Source organism: Xenopus laevis, chromosome 8S (assembly GCF_017654675.1).
Source record: "Xenopus laevis strain J_2021 chromosome 8S, Xenopus_laevis_v10.1, whole genome shotgun sequence".
Classification (NCBI taxonomy): Eukaryota; Metazoa; Chordata; class Amphibia; order Anura; family Pipidae; genus Xenopus; species Xenopus laevis.
The window spans coordinates 92795815-92811089 of NC_054386.1; the positions used below are offsets into that span (position 1 = coordinate 92795815).

At 40.5% G+C, this 15275-nt stretch overlaps 1 protein-coding gene across 23 annotated transcripts in view; it reads right to left on the reverse strand.

The window, feature by feature from the left end:
* gphn.S (gephyrin S homeolog) overlaps positions 1 to 15275 on the reverse strand; it is a 220965-nt gene that overhangs the window by 70235 nt on the left and 135455 nt on the right. For all 23 annotated transcript variants that reach the window (XM_041574186.1, XM_041574188.1, XM_041574190.1 and 20 more), the window contains 1 exon segment: positions 14725 to 14859. In XM_041574186.1, the coding sequence (XP_041430120.1) occupies positions 14725 to 14859 (135 nt within the window).

The window sequence follows — 15275 nt, forward strand, 5'->3', positions numbered from 1 at the left end:
GGGGCAGGCGACATAGGTGGACGGTGGGGGACCAGCTCCTACTCGCTCCCCATGTAGAATTTTGGAGGGGAACGGTTTGGAAGGGAGGGTTCATGGTGAACTGTTCTAACAGACATACTGGGCTGCCACGTATACGATTTAACTTGAGCGTTTTTTGCCGATTCACCATATACCTGAGGCATTTTTTAATTATATGTATTTTAGGGACACGGTCCCACACTGTTTCTTGGAGTAAAGAACAGTATTTGTCTGTTTATGTTGGATTCCGATGTGTTTATCAACACACTTTTTAATTATCACCATTAAAAGTTAAGTTTTAACGAATGACTTACTTTCTCTTGAACAGGTTAGCTAGAAGGCCACAGATGTCGCAGGATCTTTTGGCAACAAATTCTGTGTATCTTCAATTGTATTGTAAATAGTTCATGATTTCATGATTTCTAACTGGTGGATCTATGACATAACATAAGAAAAAACTTGGGGTGACTCATATCCTTGGGTTTGTTATTTTAAGCAAGGCCATGACAAAAGGCACCAATACTATTTTTCTAACATAACCATTTAAGACATTGCTTCTGATGAAAAGCAGAAAGATCAAATATCTGCAGGGATATTAGAGCATCAAACTGAACTGTAAATGTACAATATGCTGCAAATTATTGGTCATAATACCGAAGGCTTGCCATGCCATGTGTACGAGCGTTGGGAGATCAATGTGGATTGTAAGGCTTATTTTAGAAGGGTATTTTGACTGGTGCAGATATCTGCTGGAAAATTACAGGAGTAAAAATGTCCTACTCCATTTGGAGGGCTGTTTAGACAGGTAAAGTTTTCTATCTAATTGAAGCAATGGTCAAAAGCCGCCCTGTGACATTAGCCCAATGTTGACTGCCAGGGTGTTTCAAGGAAGAACAAAACAAAACCCTTCCCTGACTGCAGCTGCTTCCCAGTCTTTTAAAAAGGCAGATGGTGGTTGCCTGTTCCCAAACAATGCCTGATTGACATCACCAAGGTCAATAATAAGCCTAATGTTCTCATTTATTGGAAGACGCTGAAGGTGAAGAAGACCATATTGAGCAGACCATAGACCTAGATCTATCTCTGATGTTTTCAACTGCACTGTTTGAGTTACAATAAATAAAAGTAGGGATGCACTGAATCCACTATTTTGGATTCGGCCGAACCCTCGTATCCTTCGCAAAAGATTCGGCCAAACAGCTAACCAAATCCTAATTTGCATATGCAAATTAGGGATGGGAAGGGGAAAATGTTTTTACTTCCTTGTTTTGTGACAAAAAGCCAAGTGATTTCCCTCCCTGCCCTAATTTGCATACGTAAATTAGGATTCAGGTTCGGACTGGCAGAAGGATTCAGCCGAATCCTGCTGAAAAAGGCCGAATCAAAAAACAAATCCTGGATTCAGTGCATCCCTAAAATTAAGACAAAACAATCGGTTATAAATATGATGCCAATCCTCAATACCCAAGCACAAATTCTTAGATACTTCCTTTAATCACACACATACATATCTTCTCAGGGCACTTTATTAACACACACACACGCTTAATAATATAATTTGTCCTTTCTATATTTTCTGATGTTCAAGGCTCAAGTCGAAATGAACTCTCTGCCCTACCTTAATTCGTCCTCTCTAATGCTACGGGGTTGGAACAAGGAATGGCTTTTGATTAAATGGACCCTCGCTAGTGCCTGCTGTTGAGTAATGGTTCCCATCATTTACTTTTGATCAAGATACAAGAATATTTAACAGTTATTTGCAGGAAGCAATTTATACAAATACATACGCGTGCTTTAGTAACATTGAGATGAATTTGTAGACACATTTGTAACAGCGCAGAAACTAATCAGAGATTTGATGTCATTATTCAGCCTGAAGAAGATCAATGAAAGATAATTGCCGATAGGTTGCTATAGGTAACCATATTGGTGCACATTTGCCTGGTGTTGGTGTTTTTTTTTTCTCTCTCAACTTTGCAATTACAAAATAATTACGCAAAGAGCAACAATCTAAATAGGGGGCAAGTGATTCCATTGTCCTACCTGAGCACACACAGATAATTTTTAGCTGATTACAACTTTTTAAGCAAATCCTAAATGTACTTTTTATTGTTTAAGGCTTAAAATAAGAAAAGCCATTCATGCCATAGAACAGCTATTATTAGGAATGCTTGGAATCTGGGATATTCTGGATAAGGTGTCCTTCCATAAGATGTGGGAAGGCTATTAATAGTCCCATAAGATTGTTTAGCCAAACATAGCACACAATGAGCTTTCTGGATAGTAGGTGCCATACCAGTAAGGGCCAGGGGCACATGCTGCTCTTTCAGGAGATTAGTCACCCAGCGACAAATCGCTTCTTCCTCGGACCAACAAACCCCCCTGAACTGCCTTCGCGCTGGCTAGAATGTAAATCACCGGCGGGATCGCTTTGGCTTTCAGAGGTCACCCAAAGCTTCCTCGTCTTCGGAAAACGAAACGCTCAGAGTGCCATCACGCCAGCGATTTACATTGTAGCCGGCAGGAAGGCAGTCGGATCACTTTGGCTTTCTGAGGCTGCCCGAAGCTTCCTCGTGAGGCAACTTTGGGCGACTTCGGAAAACAAACCCCTCAGAGAGCCATCCCGCCAGCAATTTACATTCTAGCTGGTGGGAAGGCAGTCGGATTGCTTTGGCTTTCCGAGGTCACCCGAAGCTTCCTCGCGACTTCAGAAAATTAAGAGCTCTGAGTACCATCCCACCAGCGATTTACATTATAGCCGGCGGGAAGGTAGAATCTCCCAAAATAGCAGTGTGTGTGCCCTTAAATTGAGTGAAGGGACACACAATGGGTATCTAAATTTAAGATACACAAAGACAAAGAACGAAACAAACATAAAGACAGGAAGACAAATCTGAACCCACATCATCAGCCCAAGGTACAGGGGTATTTATTTAAATGTCTCAGCAGAACTGAGGAAAATCATTGGATGATAATATCTGGCATGGCGTATCAGTGTTGTCTCCAAGATAATCAGAGCCCATCGAGCAAGACAGCTCTGAGAGCAGGCGTTTCAGGAACTGAGCCTTGCCCCGATGATGATGAGGAGCGTGGAGCTGTGAATATTTACTCCATCCCTTTGGGAGGACAGATGTTGTATTGTAAAGAGCAGCACAGTCTATGGTTAACAACAAGAACAGCGTGTTCCATAAATAACACAGAGCAGATGAAAGGTTGGATCAGAGTTAATCAGGCCACCGCAATCTTATCAGGATGGGATCTCATTAAAGAATTCACCAGAGCAATGCACTGTACAAAGAGCCCCCCGTACAATGCAGGGGGAAAATATGCAGCACGGCAGAATCGTTCGACAGCAACAATAACAGCTTATCGGATATTCTCCTAGTGAAATCAGGGAACAAGGAGAGTCTTTCTGATGGAGGATGCAAAGAAAACATAGGTGACTTACCTGCCATTCTCTGCATGGTTCTTCGTCTATTTTTTTCTTCTTCATATTATTTTAAAAAGGGGGTAGGGGGGTTCTTTTGTTATTGTAAAAGGCCAGTGCTTCAGGGCTGTAGCATTTTCATGATTTCAGCTACTCGTGAGGATAACCCTGATGCGTGGCTTAAATAGAAAAACTGGAGGAAAAAAAACAGCTCCTTCCAATCAGAGCGCAGCTACTGACAACGTTCTGGGGGTCGCTGAAAGCAGCTTCCGAGAAACGACAGTGGCAAAGGAGATGGAACAGTGCTAGCAGTACATGAGCATGCTTGGTTCTTAGAAAAATATGTTCATTTGGCGTTAAAATAAAGTAAATAAAAAAACGCCAAAGCATTGTTATGCCCATTTTCCACTCAATGTTAATGATGCAGAGCCAATATGTGATTCAAACATGTCATATGGAATGTGCTGGAGATGGATTAGTACTGGGTTTGGAATCAATTCACTAAATCTGTTCCTTGGCTGGTATCTGTGTTTTATTATAGGAAGAAGACTCTCACAGCAAAAAAGAAATGCTTCCACCCCACCTGATACTTGGGGGTTATTACATTTTAACCAAATGTTAAACAGGACAATCCTTATCATGGACTGGAAACGGCTGCTTTTCCTATTCTCTAGTCTGGTATCAGTTTTATAAAAATGTTTCAGGTATCACAGCAGAACAGTCCAACACTCTTCCCCCAAACTGAAGGGTTACCGCATTTGTGTTGCACTAAACAGAGGAAAATCTTTAAAGGGTTCACCGTTAATTTAAATTCTTGTATGTTATAGAATGGCAAGCATTCTATTGGTCTTCATTGTTTATTTTTCATAGTTTGTTAAATTATTTGCCTTCTTCTTCTGACTCTTTCCAGCTTTCAAATGGGGGTCGCTGACCCATCTAAAACATATGCTCTGTAAAGCTGCAAATGTATTGTTATTTTTTATTACTCATCTTTCTATTCAGGCCTCTCCTATTCATATTCAAGTCTTATCAAAGCAATGCATGGTTGCTAGGGAAAATTCGACCCTAGCAACCAGAAATTGCAAGCTGGAGAGCTGCTGAATAAAAAGCCCACAAATAATAAAAAATGAAAACCAATTGCAAATTGTCTCTAAGGGGGTTATTTATCAAAGTCCGAATTGATCTCAATGTTTTGTGCTACAAACTCCAATTAAATCTGCTCTGGTTTTTTTACTCTTATTTATAAAATTTTCCCAAAAATTTGCGGTAAAAAAAATAATCAGATTTTCACGATTTTTTAGGATTTTTCATCGGATTGTCAAGATTTTTTTCGGATTTTTCACTTGAAAACTCAGATTTCTTATGCTTTTTGCCCGAAAACCAGAGCACATAAAAAAAAAATCATTGGGACTTCTCCCATTGTCTTATATGCAACCTTGACAGGTCTTGGATTTTCTGATTCAGACTTTTCCATCCTCGGGGTTTAATAAATTCCACAAAATTCGTGATTATTTAAAAGTCCGATTTTATCAAAAAAAATAAATCATTTTTGCATTAGAATTCTTAATGAATCAGATGAAAATTGAGCATAGGACTGGCCAGATATGGGATGACTTTGACGTAGTTGTTCAGCTTAAATATATTGCAATATATTGGACAAACAATCCCTGTTTTGTTTAAAGGGTAAGGCATTTTTCAGTAGCAGTATGCACAAAATGTCTCTGTCTTAAATATATTGATAATGGGTTGAGTGCAGAGGACTCTTGTAGTTGACTATATGTATTTTGTGGTCACAGCCTCATTGCACCCCCGCCTAATGGTTTTAAAAATTAGTGGTGAGCACAACTTTCCCTTGTTTATCATGGCATAGATGGCTCTCCCCCTGTAGGAGGAATGAGACCAACAAGGTTGCAAACCCAAAATACATCAGTTGAAATATTATCAAACAACGAGGAGCATTGGAATTACACGGAATGATATTGGGCATATCATATCGGATCCTTGGCGTAATGATTGCATTGAAGGATATTAAATATCTCAAACCTGTCAACATTTTGCTGACTACGCTACAACCCCCCGAGGCACCAAAGAACCTCACAAAACACTTGAGAACAACCTGATTTCAGTATGTGAGTAAGTGGGGGGCTTACTGAATATCATGTGATTTTGGGATGAATCATTTTCTCGAATATCCAGAGGTTTTGCTTAATAGAAAAACAGAGACTATTATGGGATATTCAGTGGGAGCTACGGTCTGTATCTGCCCAGGCATTGGCTGCTGGAAGGTGCTGGAAAACATAATTCAGAGTGGCTGGACGATTGCAGATCTGTCATCTGTAACTTAAGGGGCTGGGAAGAAAGACAGATCATTTGCTTCAGTCAGAGTTGATTTACAATCGGAAAGCAAAATGCTGTCACTATGAAAAGGCGAAGTCCCACATAGGATCAAAGTAACAACGCTGGCAATTGCCATCGAAGGGATTATTCGCAGCAGGTGGTGGAAAACGCTGACGCTAATAAGGCTACGAGTTGACATTCAAAAACTCCAAATAAACAGAAAAGATAAAATATAAAAGCTAGTGTGCGTTATTGCCACCAAAGAATGAATTAATCCTACTCTGTTTGCGGTCCCACTAGAGTATTAATGGTTTTATTGATCCAAAGTCCAAGATTCCTGGGAGAGTACTGGGCAATTATGTCTTATAAATGAGAAAGATTCCTTTCTTCCTGACTTGACTAATAATGATAGCTTCATGCCTTGTGTGCTTCCTTTAAGCGAAAATACCCTTTGTCTATCAATAATGTTGATTTCCCTTTATTTGTCTTATAAATTAGACAGTAAAGTATAATGGTATGGCTGTATGGTCTTATGCATATTTTGTGTTAAGGCATATAGATGGGAGCAGCCATATTTGGGAATTTTCCTCCTGACTTCAAATAACACCTCAATTATCTTAGTTTGGCCCTCAAATAAAATGGAAATTGAATGTTCAACCAGAACACAACTTGTTTGCTTACTTACTTATGGCAAAATGTATCCCCAGTGTGCAATAAATCACAGCAAAGTAGCAAATCAAAAGTATCATAGAGAATGTGGAGTCCTCCAACTAAACTCACCAGTATTATTACCAAATATCAATAGGAAGTCAGCGACTTCTACCATGTTGAGTTTCTAATGGAGGTGAATGCCTTCTATATTGGTCAGTGTAATATCCATTTAAATACATAGAATATAGACTCTAAAGACTTAAAGGAAAGGTTAAAACTGTCAGGAGTGCGGCTGATCGCTCCTGCTCCCAACTGTGGGTAATCCAAGGTGGCGGTGCCCATGGTCGCTGCATGGCTTTGGGCGCTGACGCGTTGACGTCAGCATGCAAACGTGTGATGCCACAAAGCCACATTTTAGCACCAAATTCAAAATAAAAGGACGTCCAGGACGCCGGTCTAACGCCCAACTATAGGATTTTGTTTTGTTAATTCCTAGGTGCTTTATAATTAGTGTGATATTGATTCCTGGACTTCTGACCCTGCCTGAACCTTGACCTTGCTACTAATCTGCCTGCCTTTTGATCTCTGCCTGAATATTGACTACGCTTTGTTCTTGAACCCTTGTCTGTACCGTGAACTTGGACTTTTGCCTGGAGCTTCCTCCTTGGTCTGGACTTCCCCCCCGGGAGCCAATAGGCCCCCGTGACAAATACTAAGTAAGCTTTATCAGAAAGTTCTATATACATACACCCTCAACGTAATGCTGCTCTGAATCCTCTGTCAAAAGAAACACAGCATTTCTTTTCTTCTATTGTGTACTCATGGGCTTCTGTATCAGACTTCCTGTTTTCAGCATAAACCTCCAGGGCTTGGGCTTGAGCATGCTCAGTTTGATCTTCTCTTCCTCTCCCTTTTGCCTCCTCCCCACTCCTCTCCCTGCTGTTATCTGAGCCAAGACCTATAAGTGAGCAGGGAGAGACTCAGACAGGAAGTGATGTCACATCAAGCTAATATGGCAGCTGCTATCCTAAATAAACAGATAACGCTTCTAGAGCTGTTTAACCAGGCATGGTAAAGCATTCTACAGAATAAATATAACATTTAGCTTGCACTATTGTGGTTAATCTATTGGCAATAAACTGCCTCAGTAGCTGTCCTTCTCCTTTAACAGAGGTTCCTAATCTAATTATGACCAGCAGAAACATTCACTGTAAGCAAGTAGAGTGGCAGGTTATACAGAACTAAAGGTTTTGCCCATGTGCTTCATTCTCCTGTTTGTCACGGATTGTAATGGGCCAACAATTGGAATTGAACCCTCACGTATCTTTCCAATCTGTTAATCATTTCTTGTATGCATATACAGCAGAGAGAAGATTTTGTCTTGTTATTGGATAAGTGTTTGTCCCCCCTGTATCCAGTCCGTGTTGTTTCATCTGTCACTCTGCCTTGTTCTCATTCTGACCTTAAATGTATTTGCAAAAAGTAACATTACAGAGTTGAAATCCCTCAGGAGCGGAGTAACAAGACTGACGTCCTTGCTTCTGCTTCTTGACAGTGCTTCAGAAGTGATTTATTTAGATGTTGCAGAACACGGGACAGCTTCTGCCTTTAGGGTTAATGGGAGCCGCAGTCTCGTATAGCCCTAACGAAGGTTGAGGAATTAATTACTGGCTCCCCAAGAAAAGGCGGCAGTAAGTGTTGCACATAAAGATATTTCAGAGATTTTGAGAATTAAATGAGAAAAAGTCTGGAAGGTCATTGGGCAAGGTCATACAAAAGGCTCTTACATGCGGCAAAATGCAAGAAACAGGCTGAGGGTGTCTAGATTTTTATACCTTGCCCTCCTGAAGTTCATGAGTTGAACATGTCTGTGCTGCTACAATGGAGTGCAACGCTGATATAGGCATCCTCTAACATGCTTACACGCCATTCATAATGTGCAAGGTGGGGAATGCAAAAGCTGATGAATGTTATACTGATTAATGAAAAGGCTTTCCTTGAAATTTGGGGTCTGGCCTTGCTGTAGGGGTTTAATCTGGCACAAATTGCAGAGAAACTACAGCTTGCCAAAGATACAAATGCAAGTGCCTCTGTATGGGCCAGGATTAGCAGAGTTCAGGATAGTCAGGTAGGCAAGGGTCAATATTGGCAGAGTTCAGAATAGTCAGACAGGCAGGGATCAAAACCAGGAATCAAACAAGTAGAAATCACACCCAGGATACAAGTAAACCTAACAACGGGCAATGAGGCCGGCATGTAAATTGGATTCGGCCCAACTGTGAACCAAATCTGCGCCATATTTAATTATTACAGACCATTTCTTTAGAACATTTCACTTTACTACAGGGGATCATGAAGTCCCACCATAAACAGCACAGCAACCCAAATTTAGATCACGACCTACAGTATAGGTTACTGCCTTATACTTCATTTCAGGCTTAGAAAATCTTTGTAAATTTGATCAAGAAGAAACATTACAAGGTTTCAATTGCCAAGATCCCACATTGTTCCCTTACACTGATTCCTGGCACAAACCTTCCCCCCACTGAGCATGGTTCAAGGATGGCAAAGAGGACTCTCTCGTGTTTATTAACTGCCTAAATTCTATGTGCTCAACATGTTAACATTCCAGGAACATAAATGAATCTATTATTTGATAAGGCTATTTTGTGGAGTAAAAAGGATTATTTGTGCCGGTCTGTGACTGACAACTCTGTATCCAATAATGGTTTGAGCTGAAGGAGGTCATAAACTGGATTAAAGAATTCAATGTCTCTTCCAACAATACATATAAGGAAACTTAATATACCCTCCATAGCTTTATCTTCCCTTAACCAGACAATCAATATAACAGCAACCAGACCTTTTCTGCATATTCGTCTGTAAACACCTGCATGGGGGGATGTATTATCTTCATTTATAAGTGGATAGCACCAATGCAGGGCTTTCCCATTGCTCCAAGTGTATAGGATAAAATCTAGGGGTAGCATAATGTGACCATATATCTTTACCAGGGGTCCCCAACATTTTTTACCTGTGAGCCACATTCAAAAATAAAAAGGGTTGGGGAGCAACACAGGCATGAAAAAACTTCCTGGGGTGCCAAATAAGGGCTGTAATTGGCTATTTGGGACTGGCAGCCTACAGGAGGCTTTCAGGAATTCAAAAATAATCACCTGCTTTGAGGCCACTGGGAGCAACATCCAAGGGGTTGGGGAGCAACATGTTACACGCAAGCTACTGGTTGGGGATCACTGTTTTATACAGATGAATGCAGTGCTGCAGAGAATTTAGCACAGCCATGTCTCCAATTTAACAGATGACATAGGAACTTGGATATATGGCTGGGAATTTAATTGGGAGCTTTTTACAGTAGCAGGCAAGTCACTGAATGACAAACATAGAACAGATTGTATACTGAGGTGGCACATATCTTCATTACGTAAGGCAGCGAGGCAAATCCACACAAAAAAAATTAATTACTGGAAATATCTCTCTCACGGAGGGACATTTTAATTATAATGTACTCTGTGCAGAGCTGCACTGTTGCAGTGGGGTTTTAAATATGCTAGGCGGGCTGCACTGGGCAACCAGAAATTTAGCAGTTCTTTGTGAAATAATCCCAGGGAAAGGCTTCCCAATATACATTTACCTGATGAGTTCCTCATTTATCATTTTTCTTTCCATTTGAGTTAGCTGTCCTTTAAGGCAGTGGTTCCCATCCTGTGTACCGTTGGGTAGAATGGCCCAGACTGAGGGCCACTCATGAACATATTTGGCTAGAATACCCTTTTCTGGTCTAGACACTCCTGAAAAGCCATCTTGAATGCCCTTTTCTGGTCTAGACACTCCTGAAAGGCCATCTTGAATGCCCTTTTCTGGTCTAGACACTCCTGGAGGGCCATCTTGAAGATCAATTAGAGTAAGAAATTGGGTGAAAATGGATTTTCTAAATATTTTTAGGACTATGGCTGAAAGTAATGTTTTTATATCTTTGTTTATGAGGAAAGTAGTGAAAGTAGTGAAATTCAGCAGTGTGTGCCTGGAGGTGGGAATTGTTTTTATATCTTTGTATCCAGTTTATGGCATAAGTGGACAAATCTTGGGCCTCAAAAAGGGGGCTCAAGCTCAATGAATCCAAATATGACTGGTTTAAGATGAGACAATTTTATGGTCATTACCCAGATGCCAGGTTCTCTCTACAACTATAACCACAACGAGATATCTTGCAAGGCTACAAAGTCTGTGCCCCAAATGGACAAAATCAGCAGTGTGGGTCTCCTCTGGTTTAATTAATTATTTAACTTTCATACTATGTATACATAAGTATATAAGGAGTACCCCCTACTGGATCTGTTCAAATGGGGTTGGATAGAATGGAAATGTTAAAGTTACTGATGCCAATTGCTGACCTTCTGTCCATCCAGCCTAGCCATAAGAGCAAGAGGTGCTCCATTCATGAGATTAATCAGCAGTATAAAAACTGCTAATATCATGAAATCTAAAAAAAGGTGGATCTATGTTCCAAAAAAAAAAACAAAAAAAAAAAACCAGATGATAAATGATCCTCGTGCCCAATCACTATGGAAGATTCCTGACCAATTTAGCAAACATTTTATTCTTTTAGCTAAAACTTGTTCATCTCTCAAGTCTTTCAAAATGTTTGTTTTCTTGACTGTAAACAACAACGTACTTTAAGAAATTAATTTTTCAAAGGAGAATAGTGACAACTACACACATGAAAAAGGCGCTTGCTGCTACTGCTAACACGGCTTTGGCACTAATTCTAATGTATTTACAGTGTATATGAATGGACTGCTTTTCTTTAACCATCAAATCTGACCATGTATAATCTGGTCACCTTAAAAGATCAATGTTTATATGTGACAACACATGGCCCATCTATCTGAACCATAAATGTATAAAAACACAAATAGGAAAGGCTTTAAAGGGCCATAAAACATATATATTTTCCTGCAAGCTGGCTTAATATACTTACTATATGCTTCTTGTATTCTTACATCAACATGGAGCAGAATTTAATGTTGTATTATTCCTTACAATGCATTGTATAGAAATACCATTGAAATAAATGGATAAAGGGAGTGGACCATTGTCTATAACTGAAATCCTAAAATGCAGGGATTTCACCAGTGACGTCTGGCAATTATTGCTTCCATAATAATGGGAATTAAATAAGACCTGCCAGTTCAAATACCTTTCTATCTCCAGCTCTTTGCACAGAAGGGCAGAGCGATCAGCTTATTTTTAAAGAAAGCAAAATAAAATTATATCCACACTTCCCACAGTGTACACAGTGCATCCCAGAAGGTCGGCTTTCTAGTGCCAGAAGGAAATTATTCTGATCCATTCCAGTTGATAAAACATTAAGGAAAAAACTGCACTGGAATCCTGGGTAAGGCATGACCTACAAGCTGCCTGGATATGAAATCTACAGAAATATCCTATTCTACACATCGAGCTATAGCAAGAGCATGATATACCATTCCAACTGTCCCCATAGAACCATCATCTGCTTAGCTCATTTCCTATAACTGGGGTCACAATTAGAGTAGGGGCCCCTACACATAAAGGAAGGTTGATGCCTTCATCTCAAGGGGAGAGAAATATACTCAAGCCTCTATCTAACATCTAACATTAACATTGCAATATTCTTTTTCACAACTTGTTGTGTTGAGTTAGCCAAAATATCTACCTGTGGTTATATCAACCCAAACAAGAGCATATAACTGGTTATATGTACCCAAACAAGAGCATATAACTCATTTAGCTGTGAGACCAAACCTAATGCTGGCCAGACACAGGACAGACATCTCAAGTCAAACAACTATCAAATTGTCTGACCCCACAGATCACAGGTCATGACTGCAAGAGAAGAGCACTTGCAGGTCAATCAGTAAGTCCCTATGTGCTTATACAGCGTGATTGGTTGGTTGGGTTTATACAGCGGTGTTGGGAGCTACCACAAGTTTGTCCAATTCAGTTTTAGAAGACCAAACTCTCTTCGGAAGATGTGTCATAAATGTTGTGTGATTTTTTTTTACTACTGATGTGGCTGGCATTAAAACTTTCTAAAGCAGGCAGTGAGTGCAAATGGCATTGAACCTGAAAATGTAAAATATTAATAAGAAACATTGGAGGCGGCATCAATTGTCAGGCTATGCAGAGTTAATTGTTCATGAGTCTGAAACACACAAGGCAATGGAAAGCAGGTCCCCTGGCAATGTGAGAAGACTGAAGGGGGGGAAGGTTTGAGGGTAAAAAATACTATGTAATAACACCACTGCTCTAACATACCTTCCAACATTCCCAACTGCAATATTGAAATATCAAGGACACATCCCTGATCTACATGGTCGTGTCTACTTATACATTATGGAGCATTATAAAAATCCAATTATGAGTAAACAGATGTAATTTGCGGTTTTCTAGTCAAGTGGTCCCAAAAGACACTAGGGCCAAGAAAAATCACTAATGGGCATTACTGGTGTTGGTCATCACCAAAACAAAATTATTATTGGCTATACCTTGAATGTCTGACTATTCTTGCTACTCCCAACATTTCCAACTGTAAAACTGGAAGGTTAAGACCAAAACCTTGGCCCACATTACACATTATGAAATAAAAAAAATTGGTCAAATTTTGTTTCTGGTCAAGTGATCCCATCAGATACTGGGGTCCGAGAAAAATCTTCTTCCTGCTCTAAAATCTTCACTAGGCATTACTGGTGTTGGTCATCACCCAACCAAAATCATTCATGACCATATTGACAATGCCTGATAATTCTCAGCATTGGGTCCATTCAGGTTAAGATGGCACATAGAAGTCAACAAATACTGACAGTACACCTTCACTATAACACCAAAAATACATCATGATTTAACATGTTTTGAGAAGATACCCTGTTCATATATGGACACTCATGAGCTACATCACAGAATAATGGTGCCACAACAGACAAATGTTTGGAGTCATGTAATACAACAATGACATCACCCAGATTGCATCACATTCCGTGTCTATTGGATTTAACATGGAAAGTGGCAAACACAGAGTCAATATATAATAAAGATACGTGAAAACATTTAGAAGTCTCCAGTATTACAGACATGCAGAGATGAATGGCATCCTCGGCAGGGTCTAGATTTGGGGCCCCGTTGTTTCACTGCTAATATAGTATCTCTCCTACACATACTGTACATACAGAGCTATCTGAAGGGAGTCCTAAAGAGGGGTTACTCCCTGGCTGAAGCCTTGTGAGTAGAAATTTGAGAAAGGAAGGAAGATCAGTAGGTATAGGAGGGCAAGTCAGAGACAGTGAAACTTTGTATTAGTGTTGCCCAACCTGTAGCCTTTGATTTACTGCTAATTCAACAACAGCGGAAGGGCCAAAGATTGGAATCTCAGCTTTGTCAAAGGTTCCCATCTACCACCTAAAGGAGAACTAAACCCCCGGCAATGTTAATTCCCCACTGGCCCCCCTCCGTTGGCCCCCTCCCTGCACAATCTTACCCCAGAAATAGTGACCGGACATGCAGAGCTCACGGGCGCCATCTTCTTCTCTTCGGTAATCTTCGTGAAGTGAGAGGCTTATTGGCGCATGCGCAGTGTGAGCAATCTTCCGGTTCGGGACAACTTCGCATGCGCCAAAAGAGGCAGAAATTGCCGAAATGGAGAAAGAAGACACGAAGATTACTGAAGAAAAGAAGATGCTGCCCGTGAGCTCCGCTGCACTCACTCTGCATGTGCGGGCACTATTTATAGAGGGGCGAGAATTCTGAGATAAAACGGTGTAGGGGGGAGGCAGGGAAAGGGGCCAATGGGGGGGGGCAGTGGGAACTTAACATAGCAGGGGGTTTAGTTCTCCTTTAAGAAGTGTATTGACTGGGTTTTCTTATCCTGGTGGGGCCTTAGAAGCGAGGGAGCCCTATGTAAGAGCATAGGGAGTTTTGTACATATCCTGGCTTGACATATGTGGATGTGGCTCTATAATTATATACATACATGCGCACATATGATACAAGTCTATGAGCATTTAAAAAGAAAAAGTAAGTGCATGCACAAGAATATAAATACATTTGGTATTAGATATATTACTTTTCTCAACTCGGGTCATTACTATGCATTGTTTTCAGTCACTTAAAAAAAAAGTACCTTACATGACACATCTTTGTAGCTATATAACCAAAAAAAAAAAGATTTAATCTGAGGGACTAAGAAAAGAGGAAGGCCTTCTAGGTGCCGGGGCTGTAGCCTGGAAGTGACTTACTTTTGGTGTTGGGCATGAAGCGGTGGAGAGTCTAGATGTAGCCTGCGCCCTTGGAGATTCAGAGGGAGTGGTGCTGAGAGATGCAGTGTCTCGCGGAAGTACCTGCACCCCACGAGAGATGATGGAATCTGGAATCTGGAAGAGGAAATAGAGGCAATAAGTTTATAAGATGTCTCTAGCCCAAAGGGCTCCCTCAAGCAAAACTGATGATCATTCCAGTACACAAAAAGACAATGGTAATGTGAGCACCTCAGGGATGACTCTTGCAAACATGGCAGTTAATCACTACCTTGTGTTTTAAGAAAGGAAGCACGTCTCTTCTACTGTATAAAAGTGACATTCAAAAGGTCTACACCCCAGACCCTCAACAAGGGTAAGGCCTATGCCAAAGACTTCAGGAAGTTGCATGTATAATTCTTGTTGCCAGAGTAACCATTATGGATAACCCTATACACAAAGCTTGCCCGTATTTCTTCTCTCAGTAACAATAATAAAAGCAATCACGGCCAATGGAACCAATGACAGGGTTTAGATTTAGTAATGCCATGGCG